The 14447-nt window shown below is 36.9% G+C and overlaps 2 protein-coding genes across 2 annotated transcripts; one reads left to right on the top strand and one right to left on the bottom strand.

Annotated features, from left to right (window-relative positions):
* Positions 1-1740: 1740 nt before the first annotated feature.
* On the bottom strand, positions 1741-3753 carry LOC117339486 (UPF0722 protein-like). Its single transcript, XM_033901100.1, has 4 exons — positions 3499-3753; positions 3075-3113; positions 2768-2898; positions 1741-2066 (listed from the first exon to the last, which is right to left on the bottom strand). The coding sequence occupies exons 1-4, from the start codon at positions 3680-3682 to the stop codon at positions 1890-1892; spliced, it is 531 nt and encodes a 176-aa protein (XP_033756991.1). The 5' UTR covers positions 3683-3753; the 3' UTR covers positions 1741-1889.
* Positions 3754-5121: 1368 nt separating this feature from the next.
* On the top strand, positions 5122-12945 carry LOC117339484 (tripartite motif-containing protein 3-like). Its single transcript, XM_033901094.1, has 2 exons — positions 5122-5283; positions 10880-12945. The coding sequence occupies exon 2, from the start codon at positions 10941-10943 to the stop codon at positions 12513-12515; it is 1575 nt and encodes a 524-aa protein (XP_033756985.1). The 5' UTR covers positions 5122-5283; positions 10880-10940; the 3' UTR covers positions 12516-12945.
* The last annotated feature ends 1502 nt before the right edge of the window (positions 12946-14447 follow it).

The raw sequence follows: 14447 nt of genomic DNA, 5'->3' as shown, positions 1-14447 counted from the left end.
TGATATTTACCAATTATTTCATCACATTTGACATTTATTTTAATTTGAACTTTCTCAAAATTATAAGGCCACTGTATATGGCCTAGCTATATAGGAATCATAATGAAGTGTTTTCAAATGCAGATTTTGATTTGACCGTCAAATCGCTGAAAATATTACTAATGGAAACCATTAAGGAACAGTACTATGCACATTGGAGATGAATTTTAAATTGTTTAATTTCCACTTTGTCTTCAGAAAACATATCAGTACATAGTTACCAGTATCTGAAGTGCATACAACAAGTTATCCTTCATAGGGAGCTCTTATTTTCATGTCCTCCCTTAAAACCAAGGTCAACATAGTAAATGTACTAGTGCAGGTTCTTTTTCTAATAATCTTGACCAGGAATTAGGCAAAGAGTAGCAGAATCAAGTCATTTCAGTCCAATTACAATACTACAGCATAGTATTGTAACAACAGCATGGTCAAAATCAACATTGATTTACGAGTTTTAAAGACAACTTGTACACGTTTTACACCTTTGTGTACACATGCTGTTCTGATCAATTGTCTAATGAAGGTGACTGTACATACTGTACAAGTTATTGAAAGTTTATCAAAATTAATTAGTTGTGTAATGAAATACATAAACCATACTTTCCAACATGAAGGAAATGTTTAGAAAGAATTGATAATGATTTATATAAGGAGGAAAGTTGACACAAATCAAATATTATGTTGCCTGATGATAACTTGGTCTGGTTTGAAAATATGCAGCACGAAACCAAAAATTGACCAGAATCCAATAATTCAAAAATTGCCAGATAATATGTCCTGTTACTCACTGGATTCAAAGTTAGTTCGGATATTGAATATTTTCTTTATCAAAACGACCTTTTCTGCGGGCTTTTTGGGGCCATTAGTTGGCCCCATTCCTAATTGAAACTATTTCATTTTAAAGCCAAATTCCCACAATCTGAAGTTTACTCCAGAAAAATCTTTCCCAATTCACCAATTTTCTTCCCAAAATGAGACAAAAAGGCCCCATCCCAAACCAGTGAGAAAAAGTCCTGCAAAACGAATGGGCTATTTGGTTAGAATATGATCAAAGGTCAAGGTCGCTGTTTTAGATAACATGTGGTTTATCTCTTAAAAGAAAAATATTTTGTAATAAAATTAGTCGCAGGATCACAAATATACTGAGTACCACTAAAACAATCCATGTCCCCCACCAGCCCTTGCTAGCTATTACACGGTAATGATTTATTGAGTTGGTGTGATTTGACCATGACATGAATCTCTAACTTCTAAAAATAGTAACAGTGACCTGTACACAAAAACCCTGAACTTGTTGGAGATATGATTGAACTTGATAATTGTGTAAAGGTTGATCAAAATATCTCAAGGAATGAAGACATCATAGCGCTGACAAACGATTTTCTAAAAATAACAACTGTGACCTTGACCCAACAATCCTGAAACATTTGACTTGTGTAATTAAGATATTATGGTCCTATATTATTGTGAATGTTGATCACAATACCTTGAGGAATGAAACCACTAGTGCCGACAAACTTTGGTGTTGGTACGTACATAGAAGATGGACAGAGGAAAGCTTTAACCCCTCTTTGTTTCATCAGTGGTAAGCTAATAAGGAGAAACATGTTTTAGTTTCTAACCTGACATCTCCTGTATGTTGTGGGTTATACAATGTATGCATACACTCAACTTCATAAATATAAGAAAAACTAAATTTGATTCATGATTTTAATATATTACATTTTATTTTTCATCTTTTTCTTTCTCGCTCATCTTTTTCACACATCTATCCTTGCATACTTAAGTGATGTTCATCGAATCATGAACTTTAAACATCTTTAATGGAGTTTTTGTACAAATTAAACAAATCAGTCTGAATCAGGATCCTGTTCCCCAAACTTTGACTTTTCAAAAGTGTCTAGTTGTTGTAGCACGTCTGAAGGATCTTCCTCGATCACACCACTGTCTGCTTCCTCAGACTTGCCATCATATGCCTCATGTACCCTTCGTTTACGGCCAATGAAATCTCGTGAAATACTTTCTCTCTGCAAATAAAACAACAAAAATAGGATTAACAATTAAACCTGTTGAAGATCTACCTACGGGTGTTGTTTGGTCTTCTGTACTTATTGAACATAGGATTAAGATGGATGTGTAAAAGACTGATCAATTTTGTCGTGAAAACAGTTAGCCCGAGTTTTCTCTGGCCCTGTCACCATGTCTGGCCTACACCAGACATGGTGACAGGGCCAGAGAAAACTCGGGCTACACCAGACATGGTGACAGGGCCAGAGAAAACTCGGGCTACACCAGACATGGTGACAGGGCAAGAGAAAACTCGGGCTACACCAGACATGGTGACAGGGCCAGAGAAAACTCGGGCTACACCAGACATGGTGACAGGGCCAGAGAACCAGACATGGTGACAGGGCCAGAGAAAACTCGGCCTACACCAGACATGGTGACAGGGCCAGAGAAAACTCTGGCTAGAAAACAGTGTGTAGTGGTTAAATGCAAATCTGAAAATTTGAAGGTTCCAGGTTTGAATCTTTGTCTTGGTGTTAATTAATCTTTCCTGTATACCATCACAAATTAATTATAATAAAAAATTTACAGTCAGTCGTTCTATTATATACATAATGTAATATAGCAACTAATACCGATGTCAACACTTCTGAGCAATCGGCATACTCAAATTGTTATCTTGAAATATGAAGGGAGACCGTGTATTCAGTAGATACTGTACCTTTATCCGTTCTGCTCTGCGTTTCTCGATCATAGTTCGATCTTCTTCTCTTGCCTCTGCAAATTTCTGGACTCTCGAAAAGTGTTCCAACTGTTCAAGAGTCCTCACTCTCACAAAGAAATCGTGTAATTCTGAAATACAATTATGTACAATGATTGATAATTCTGTATTTAAACTTTACTAAGAAAATTTGTGTAAACATGTACACTTAAAAGTTCAAATATTTCACTATGCATATACTTGGGAACTTAAATTACAGTATCATACTATTAGCATATAATTAACAATTAGAAACTCATTTCCATACCTGGTTTTTCTTCTGGTATATTGTGTGCATACGACAAACCTGTAATAAGAAAAAGAATCTATAACAGAGAGATATATTTCCCAGATTACTTGGGGTCTGCATCTTATTAGTATATATACTACTATGTAAGTACAAATGAGGCCTTGTCAGTGATTAGGCATAGCATTTAATTTGACAGTTGTTTGACTTGAATTCATCTACACGTGGCATACACTCATATGATACAGTAGGCCTACTGTATATAGGAAAATATCAGTATTCAATTAATTAATCAACTATATAAATTTACCCATTATTACATCTTGAGAAAGATAGATCTCGGCTACCTGCACAGTACAGTAGTGAGTACTAGGTAGAGTACAGTGGGCCTACTGTACTGTCAGTATCTATTGAAGCCAAAATAGTTTTCAAACTGAAATTTTACCGTGAGTTCCAGATGGAGCTACTTTGAGACGTTGCTTTATGTCACTGGATACGAGACGGGATTCTGCTGGTGGCTCTAACTGTACAGATTGCCAAAATGTCTTGGCATAGTTGATATCTTCAGAAGAAGAACCGGAAAATTCGACACTGTCGGTGTTCCTCGACAGATCAACCGCAACCGCCATTTTGCGTTGCTACAGCCGCGTAGGAAATACTAAATGCCAAGCCAAGTCGCACCTGTGCTTTTTCCGGAATCCGGATATTTTCCAAACAAAAATGCAACAGACAATTTATTTGTTTATTTTTCCACCTTACACGCCAAAAGGATTGATCCAAAATTATTTATGGTGCTCTTAGATCAATATGACAACAAAATAGTAAATAACATATTGTAGTTGTCAATAACTAGAATGCCTTACCGAATGAAATTGTGTGTGCTGAATGTTCACGGTAACGTTACATATAGCCTAGAGGTATACTGCCATGACTCTTATGTTTAAATTATAATGAAACTTATGAGTGAATATCATATTTTCTACGATCTCTGGGAAAGTTTCGATTTTACACACAAACACAATAAATAAAATAAAATAGAATAAAATGAAATGAAAGGAAATGAAATACAATAAATAAATAAATAAATAAATAATTAGACACACACAGATAGGCACACAGATTAAGCATTAAACACATTTTTAAAGACTTTGTTTCAATTGAGAGATTGCTACAAAACATTAAGCTCCCTCGCTTCGGTTACGGGGGTTCGGATGGTCTGAGGTTAATGCCAAAAACAAGGTTTACCAATACGACAGTGAGAATAAAAAAAGTAGGAAGTATGAAAGTTGAGAGAAAAGATCAAGCCAAAATTATTCATTGTGTGTAGCATATGGGATTTCCACATCAGTCGCCTCTTACACACATCTCCTGAAGCAAAAAGATGAAACCATGCCAAAGCGAAATAAATCTATACCGAAGCAAAATGACTCCATCTTCATATTAAATGTAGAATTTCACAATCTACACATTATTATCGTATACGACGGCCCGTGTACGGATCTTCTGCCTCGCTGTAGTTTCACTTTTGTATCGGGCATTATGACATTCCGTGACGTCATGATATAATCATGACAAAGCATTAATGGACATCCAAGAGATAACCGTTAATGTAAATGTGTACTGTTGATTAATCAATAAATTATATACTTATTGACTTGATAGAATTACAACTGTATTTTTAGTATTGTCATTGTAATGGAAGAATAAATTGTATCGAATTCTATTTATTCTAATTATGCAATGTAGGCATCTCTTAGTAATGATATGTTAATTATTAGTGGAATATGTTTCAGCGACAATGAATCGATTTTTATTTACATCTTGTTTTACTTGCATTAACATCTAAAATACACGGAACTAAAATAAAATGCATTAAAATGTATACTTAATCATGGAAATGAAAAAAGATTACTGATTAATCAATCAAGTATTAATTAATAATGTAACATTTGCCACGAATTAACTAAACTGAAATTATCCAGGTACAGGAAACGGAATCAATATATTGATCCACCGGGTTTTTCCCACGTGATGTCATATCTAAATACAGAAGGAACATATCCATTTCGACAGCGTACGTACAAATGTAGCAGAGACCAGATCACCAGCGCACCTCCAGCTGTTGGTCTAATTGGAGAAGGCGATTGGACCTTGTCGATCTCCCAGACAGATCAATGACATCATTTTGAATGAAAGTGGTGCAATGATATTGTTTCTCCGGATGCTACACGTAAGTTTTACTCATTAGTTTGATTACTATTTTGACCACAAGATAAACGTTAGTACTACATTTATATGACCACATTCTATCTGTTCTTTCTTCATCAGACAGTTTTCTATTAAAAATTCAGCGTGGTCGACCTGATAAGTTGTCATCAGTATAACCATATTACCCCCAGCACAGGAAATCGATTAATACACACGGCATGTACTTGTGCTAAATAATGACACGCGTGTAATAATCATCGTGTTTTAGTGTAAATGAGACTTGAGATGGAAGAGGACACTTTATGAAATATTTTCTAGAATATTTACACATAATATATTATAACATGAATATTTATGCTCGAATTCAAGCCTAATCTATCGATGTCTTATCATTCCTGTGTTGGGACGAGATCGACCGTCTGGGGATTTTCTGTCCTATGATATAAGACTTTGAAGGTTCGAGGTTCGATAAATTAAACGTTCAAATCACGATACGAACCTTCGAAGTCTTATATTATGGGCCTTATTATGGACCTAGGGGTTATTCCGGACAAATGTATCGGTATAGGTAATGCGTATTATACTTGTCATAATGAAAGTAGATAATATAAAATTTAGAGTTTTGACAAAGCGCCATAATGTTAAATGTCGTACTTTCGTTTTCACTGTCACAAAAAAAAAAAAAAAAAAAATCTGACTATTTTCATCACATAGATTAATGTATATCTGTTAACTTATCTAATGTTTGATTTACATAAAAGTGGTCCGGATTATATATCATATTATTACATCCCACTTGAAACTATTTGTGTACATAAAACTTACACGGCGTAATCAGGGAACACTGACTAAATGTTCCTGTAAACCAGCGCGCTCTCTTTTATGTGAACAGACTGATTTAGCAACTTTTCAAGTGAAGATTTGGAGCTTCGTGGATATCCCAATGTTTTAATGATTTCATAAAATCTATGACAAGCTTTAATAGTAACAGTTGTCAAAAGAACCGGTTTGATGTAAAGTGGGCAAGCCTGGTTAAATCGGTCCGAATGGATAAAGGAAAGCGCCCAGGCAATATGATGGCTATTAATTTGCTCTACTGATCCCGAGTTATAAATACTTTATAGATGGCTATGTCTGTTTCGCTTAGTCGATATTCTATACGCTGAAGGTATAAGCTTCGTGCAATGATAAAGTATATTTGAAGAATATATCTCTATAATATTCCAGGCAATGAATGACTAAGGTTGGACAAAATTTCTAACAAAGGTTTCTCAACTGAAATGGGCTAAGTGATTGTACAATAGAACACAGAAAATAATCCACTCGTTTTCGTCCAAAATCCAAGATGGCCACCATTACAGAAGGTTCAATTTTCAAACGGTCGTAGTATTGGAACTAAGTGACTTAGAAATACATTTAAGGTGTCATTTCCAGCTAATTATAGGGTAACAAATTGTTTGGTGATACTTTCAAAGTCATCAGAGGTCAAGAAAATAATTGTAATGGAAGTTGCAAGTTTTTGAAATAAGTCAAAATTCAAGTATTGTAACACTTTGTCGTCTCCAGAAAAGACTATTTGCCATTAACTGTCATTCACAGCCATTCATTTGATATCTAACTGTTAAATATCATTAATGTAAGAGGAAGTTTTGTTTAATCCATGCTTTATAACGTAAAATGCAATCACAGAGATTTTATCAAATGGATATGAAAAAGAAACCAACACATGTGATGTCATTGCAAACTGTTTCAACTGTCTTACTTGTATCTATTTATAATTAAAATGATATAGCATACATATTATTAACGTCTATTTGAACATCGGCGTTCTTTATGAGTCGAGCACCCATCCTGACTAACATCCCGTGATATCACCGTCTACCTCCACGCCTTCATCGTCTTGGCTGTCTGAGGGTGATCTATTTAAACATGTGATGCCTCGGCACTGACCACACGCTTGTGTACATAACAATGCATTTTTACAGCAAGTGCATGTTTTCTTGTTACATTTCCCACTGCAGCTACACCTTATGATTGAAATTAGTCTTTCTGGTGCAGCTGGCTTGGTCATCCGGAATGGTACAAGACCAGCCGTAGGGGACTTTTGCCATCCCCAGTCCCCAGGAGGGATGCTATTACCGCGCCAAGCTCGTACCTGATGATATGTCCGATGGCTGTGATAAGCGGTTGCATTGCTGGTAGGAGGCAGTTTCCCAGTATACAGGAATCCTGGAGAAGTTGCCACTTTTAGCTAAAACTTTGTCACTCGTGCCGCGTTAAGGTTTGGTGTTGCTGTGGTCCCTTATATTTCCAACATGGCGTCTTCTCCTGCTCTTTTGATGTCATCTTTTGATGAAGATGGAGACATGAAAGCGGATGAAGACCGATGTAGTGCTCTGTACTTGGTTAGGATGATTACTTTTCCGATTCCATTAGGCCCTGACGTGGTATCGCATCCACTAAATGCGTGCAGGAAAAGTAAAGCTTCAGCAAATCAAGGATCAAGAGTCTTCTTCAAGGTAGTGATGGAAACCGTCTGCCTTGATGTCACCATGTACAGGTGTAGCCGCACTAAGACATGCAATTTTGCTTATTTTGTTGTCAGCGTCGCCTTCTGCATGTTAAACACTGATGCTGACTTTGACCAGGTATTCTGCAAGCGAGGTATATGAAGCTCTGCTTATTTGATGCATTAACAAGGAAAGCTTTTTTGGTCATTGTTAAACGCATTCTCGAAGACACTGACACTAAAGCAGCCATATCGTGTCTTTTCCCGACGCCGATGGGCTTCATCCTTGGTGCTGGAGTGATGGTACCCGTCAAATACCACCGATGCGTGGCCGAATCTTTCATGGACATGGCGGGTATACATTTCACATATATCGGCGAAGTTGGCATGTTTAGGCCACGGAAACTTGTGGAGCAATCTCCCCCCATCAATAACAAACGGCAATCGCATGTCAATCACGTCTCGGGTGATGCTTAAAGGAGCAAGCTTCAGGAGATGGTGTATGATTTCAGCTTTGTTCCCTGTTCGCATACACAAATGGTCATCAAAGAGTGATGGACGGTATGAAAAGAACTCATATTTGAAGAGTTCAGAAAGTGGAATGTCGTTGATCCTTTTCAATTCTCTCACCGGACGCTGCTTTTAAATTGACAACTGAGGCTAGAGTATTCACTTAAGAATCTTGTCTACATGTAGTGATTGTATATACCCAGATAATAAAGGTCGAGGCCGAGACAAGTGCATCGAAATTTGCAACATGATATCAAGCTTGCTGTTATGAATATCTGTAGTGAATTTACAAACATTGGTGTACTTATTATTCACAAGAACTGCTTTTGGATCCTTTTAGAATATAATTTTATGCTGTCCTATTTTCTGAATGTCTTCCAATGATACATTACCTCTTGGGATTTCCTTATTCCCTAGGTGGGATAGCACCCATCTGGCCCATCATATGTATAACATTCTTACCATCTAGAGTTGCTGCTTCAAAGATGTGATGGATACTCTGCCCCCGTAGTGAGCATAAAGTTGACGCTCAAGGGATTTTTGGAATATACTTCGCCACTACTTGAGGATTTCTTGATTTCGTGCTTCTTGTCCAAAGCAACAAAGCTTGTCTTTGCAGCATCAACTGACCCACTCCATCGCCCGCTCTTAATGAGTGGAGCTCCCTCCAAAGGACGTCCTTCGAGATTATTTGGTGACATGAAATATTGGAAGCATCGACGATGATAAATTGCCTCTTCTGCTGGAAGATCATTAGTGCATGCAAGTCTATGTGCCACAGAATCAGCCCACTTGTCGACTTGATTTGCACGTCGTTCGGTCCATCTTTCCATAATAATTCTTTTCCCGTTAAGTACCATTACACGACGAAATTCATATTCAATATTGTTGGGAAATCTTTTGACCTTGTCTTGGTCAAAAAGTTTTCCGCATAGATAACAGTCAGTGCGGAAAGAAAACTGTTTGACTTCAGATCGAAGTTTCTTAACTGACACAGACTCAAATTCATCTTTACGTTTGCACATTTGTTCATATCGTCTGTGACTTGTGTGCATTTTACGACATTCCTTGTGCACAAATTTCTTTTTGTTGTCGTCAAGGAATGATGTTCTCAGGATTTAGGTCGTTGAGTTTACGACTGAAATCATTAATTGTCTAAGTCCTTTACGTCCAACACACTGATAACCTTTTTGATTCAATACTGTCTCCTCCCCACATCGTAAGCAAATAGCATTACCGGTTGATTTTATTTCAAAATATTTTATTAACAATAAATATATAATACATACAAATATTTGTGCATGCAAATACAGCATTGTTAAAAGAATCAGACAACAGGCTAAGCCTATATAAGTCTTCTTCCAGAAAAAAACTTCAGGTTAGACCTGACAGAAAGATGTTACGCTCCCTCTTTTGATCCTAAAATATAATAGTAAAGTATGAGAGTTAAATGTATTTGTACAAGAGTAAGGTGAAAGCAACCACATAGTCCTTCCAATACATAAATATAACGTATAATTTATTAGGTAGACTAATGGCATTGCTAAGATTCATAAAAGTAGCATTGATCTTTAGTGAAGTGAAAGCACAGCATCTTTCTGGCAGGCCTATAAACGATTACTTGAATGTAATAAAAAAAAATCAATAAGGATTCACTCGCACATTCATTCACACATTCATATTAGAATGTTGTTACAATATTCAAAAACAAAACTTGCTAGAGATAGAAATAATTATACATGTATATCTGTATATATAGTATGTTTGCTACCAACATCATGTTACATAGAGAAACGTTTAGAAGATTTAATATATAAGTTAACATGATCAAATGCATTGAGGATACCGTATAATAAACAATGAAGATTTACATAACCTAATAAATTATAAATGGATGTAATATGGTGTCTAAAGTTGGCATAAAGGGGACATTGAAATAAAAAATGCACAGTATCCTCTCTAGGTGCACCACACGCACAAGAAGCGTTATCAACCAGGTGATCTTGGAATCTATCAATATTTAAATCACTTTATAAATTCCTTAGTTGTCATAAAATTATGTTTCCTCGGAAGAGAATTGATGAAAATTTCAGATTACCGGTTGATGATGCCATGACACCTTTATTTCTGAAACAAAAATAGAAAATTCCAGATGAATAAGATTTATCCATGCATTACAATATACTCAACCTATCCTAATAGAATTATAAGGACTGGATCATGATCAGCACCTGAAAATGAAACAAACAATATTACGTAATCAATAAACACAATTTTCGCCAAAATTTGAGTCAAAATTTGATCTAATTTCACATTGACCTTAATCCTGAAAAAAAAATTTGATCTTAAATCATTTCAGAAGTGAAACTAATAACCAACTCAAATCTAGTTGGAAATGACACCTAGAATGTATTTCTAGTCCCCTTATATATCTTTATATGTCCATTTGAATATTGGCTTTTCTGTAATGGCGGTCATCTTGGATTATTTTGAGGAAAGATTTTAACCAACTTCTAATGCAAAAAAAAAAAAAAATCATTGCTTGGACTCTTTGTTGTGATACATTAACATTTGTAACTATTTTTCTTTCTTTTTTCAGAATGCAAAACACGATCTGAATTAATTGGAAAAAAAAACAAAGGAAATTCAGACTGTTAGCCATGGCCGCCGCAGTGCAGACAGCTGTTCGTAAGAAGGGACAGGGCACGTGTATTCACCATGTTGGAAAAGCTGTGGAATTCATTTGTGAAAAATGCAACGAACTCGCCTGTAAGAAATGTGTAGGTTCCCGCCACAGGGGACACGAGTTGACCGAATTGAGTGAAATAGCTGAGCAAAAGAAATCAGAAATGATCACATTCATAAAAGAAATTGAAAATATCAAGCTTCCACATATAAATGAAAACAAAGACTCAATTGACAAGGAAATCGCGGAAACCTCAGACTACTTTGATAAAATGGAGACAACAGTTCAAGAACGAGGAGTGAAATTAAAGAACGAAATCGATGAATCGATAAAAAGATCGACCTCATTGTGTCAAAAAATGAAAGCTGAAAACGTCCAGCGCCTTACTGACTACAAAAAATGTCTGAAAGACAGCCAGGAAGGACTCGCTAAACAGCTACACGAATGCAAAACACGACTTCAAGAGGCGTCTGTTATTGAGCTTTGTGACGTCGGGCATGCATTCCGTAGCCTAGCTTTGAACTTACCCGCCACCCCTGGACTACATACAGCCATCTTTGAAGCACCTTCACAATACCGTTGTTACCTAGAGCAAGCGTTAGGGATGTTGACGACTAATGACCTGTCGGAGAGCCAATCAAGATCTACAACGGAGCTTCCATCACCGATGGTGGAATCGGCTTCTGGGAGTTCAACCTCAGGAGCGATGCCAACCAATAGACTCCCCGTGAAGTTCACCCTCCTACCCCAAACCAGCATCATGGGCAAATTCCATACCGAAAGGATTGGCAACAGGATAAGTCCAACTGGCAGCGAGGAAGTTTGGATTTCATACTCGGATATCCTACAACTCCTTAACAAGAAAGGCAAGGTACGGACGGAGATCCAGTTCAACGTAAGAATAACAGATATTAGCATATCACCCATAACAAAGAATGTTTGGGTGTGCTCTGACGCCGATTCCACTGTCATGGAATGTATACAAGGAACTCCTAATCTGCGATTCCACTGCAAAAACAAACCCATCTGTCTGTGTGTTACTACAGGGAACGAAATCTTGGTGGGAATGTCACAAAAAGTGACCAGATTCACCGAACAGGGGAAAGTGCTCCTCAGCACGAAAACGCCGACGTCTGGACAAGCCTTGGTCCGTTTACCACAGAAGATAACAGAGTGTCGGTTGACAAAGAACGTGGCTGTTGTTGAAAGGCAGAGCTATGACGAGAATAGTAAAAAGCAAGTTATTGTCATGGACAAAAAGTTTGAAGAGATGTTCAGATACAAAAGTGATACGAAAGCAGTTCAACAGGCGGTAAACGCCGCATTTGACCCATGGGATGTGACCTTCGACAGTGTTGGAAATCTTCTCATTGCCGACTGTAACAACCACAGCGTGCTTCTCATCAACCCTAACGGAGAGTTCATGAAGACCTTATTTACAGACGAGCGGAGTACACAGGCCATCTGCCTGGACAAAAACCTGGTCCTTTGGGCGGTGTTTGGTGACGTCGTGAAACGTCTCCAGTACTACAGCGTTGGACATGATTAGACAATTGGTTCAAAGATAAAACTTTAAAGGACAGCAAATTACCGCTAGGGAGTCGTTCAGACAGTGCTCAATAACAATAACGACGGCAATGACAACAAAATATATTTTTCAAATTTATCTTAAAAATTGTGGTTAAAAAAAACGTTACAATGAGTCCAAAATGGATATCTTAATCGTAGTCTATATATCAGGAGTTACATGAAAAAATAAGAGACACCATGGAAATATCTTAGAAATTCTTCTTTATGGCGAGTATCGTAAAGTTGTGGAACAGCTATTGTGTTGGTATAACGTCTCGTGCCACACGTAAACTACCTTTTGTTCAAAACTGGCGGTCATATGCCACTTCCTAAGCCAAACCACTTCCAATTGTGCTTTGTGAATACTATGCTATTAGACGATTCCTGAGTAAATGTTGTCCAAGAAACGAGTATTTATTCATGTATAACTGATAGGATAAGCGAAATGTCTGCCTAGACATTGTTCCAAAGGGAAATTAAGTTTGTATTGAACTATATAGTTGTAATATGATATACTCTTAAACATTCATGTCGGCAATATATATCCCATTGATCATGTCCTGCAACGAGATTAAAAGATATTGTACGATAATATGCCTGTTGAAGCAAATTCAACTCTACTTCTCCTCCGAAAGTACTAAACAGATTCGAGTTTATTTCTCCTCCTAAAGTGCTAAACAGACGTCTTTACTTCGATCTCCTGCTAAAGTGCTAATCAGATTCGTCATTCGCCTTTACATGTTTGTGTTAAAGCATATCTTAACTTCTCTGCAAGGGGCCGCGGTGGCCGAGTGGTTAAGGTGTCCCGACACTTTATCACCAGCCCTCCACCTCTGGGTTGCGAGTTGGACACCTACGTGGGGCAGTTGCCATGTACTGACCGTAGACCGGTGGTTTTTCTCCGGGTACTCCGGCTTTCCTCCACCTCCAAAACCTGGCACGTCCTTAAATGACCCTGGCTGTTAATAGGGCGTTAAACAAAATAAACCTGGCACGTCCTTAAATGACCCTGGCTGTTAATAGGACGTTAAACAAAATAAACCAAACTTCTCTGTAACTTGATCACGTTTGCAATAGTATAAGTTCATCGAGCGCACAGCTCATTTGAAATGAAAAAAAATACAGAGTGTATCATGGAATGAAACTAAACAATTTCGAATGAATTTCACTTTTAAGTCGATATCATTTGAACTGTTTGGATGACTATCACATCGTATGTCATTACATGTTATATTAGAGGTATAATCGACGAATGCGATGTTTTTGTTTGTTTAATATATCATGATCGATTATTGTAGAAAGGGTTTTATTATGCCATCGTCCTGTTATTCTGTGAATACTCGCATGTAATATTTTTGTTTCTACCACAATGGGTGGATGTTATTCAACTACCAAGGCATGAAATAATCAGTAATCTGTTGAATAACTTTCAGTTCACACTACACGTGGAATAAACTCGATATGTGTTTTGATTGGTGTACACTGTGACCTTTGACCGGAACTATTACTAATCACGTGGTTCAATGGTTCAAGAAGTAGGTCGCAGTTGTTTTTTGTCACATTTTGAAAATACATATACAGATTTCTATCAATTTATTGCTTTGAAAATTAAAAAAAAAGATGCTTATTATTTGTTATAATTTGTAATAACTTTTAATATTTCCACACATTTCTGAAATTGTCAGTTTGCATATTAATTAGTGGCATTTCACTTTAGGTAATATTCTTACACACCAACTGATAATATGAAAAGAATACACATTGACACAAATCAGGTCAAATTATCCTCAGAATAGCTTTTCTATTGTGGTAGAAACAAGTCAAACAAATTTGTGGTTCTTGTAGATGGTATCCCTGTCACTCCCGTTAGTTATTTTTCCAAACTTACTAAAAACGCTAAAGCTCGTGTGTT

This window comes from Pecten maximus, chromosome 12 (genome assembly GCF_902652985.1).
Source record: "Pecten maximus chromosome 12, xPecMax1.1, whole genome shotgun sequence".
NCBI classification, from domain to species: domain Eukaryota; kingdom Metazoa; phylum Mollusca; class Bivalvia; order Pectinida; family Pectinidae; genus Pecten; species Pecten maximus.
Note: the sequence above shows the minus strand (reverse complement) of the source record. Positions and strands in the feature narration are given on the sequence as shown.

Coding starts and splice junctions, on each gene's coding strand:
- LOC117339486 (XM_033901100.1), bottom strand. CDS start 3,682: ATGGCGGTTGCGGTTGATCTGTCGAGGAACACCGACAGTGTCGAATTT. Junction 3,114..3,498: donor AGCTCCATCTGGAACTCACG/GTAAAATTTCAG, acceptor TTCTTATTACAG/GTTTGTCGTATGCACACAAT. Junction 2,899..3,074: donor TATACCAGAAGAAAAACCAG/GTATGGAAATGA, acceptor ATTGTATTTCAG/AATTACACGATTTCTTTGTG.
- LOC117339484 (XM_033901094.1), top strand. CDS start 10,941: ATGGCCGCCGCAGTGCAGACAGCTGTTCGTAAGAAGGGACAGGGCACG.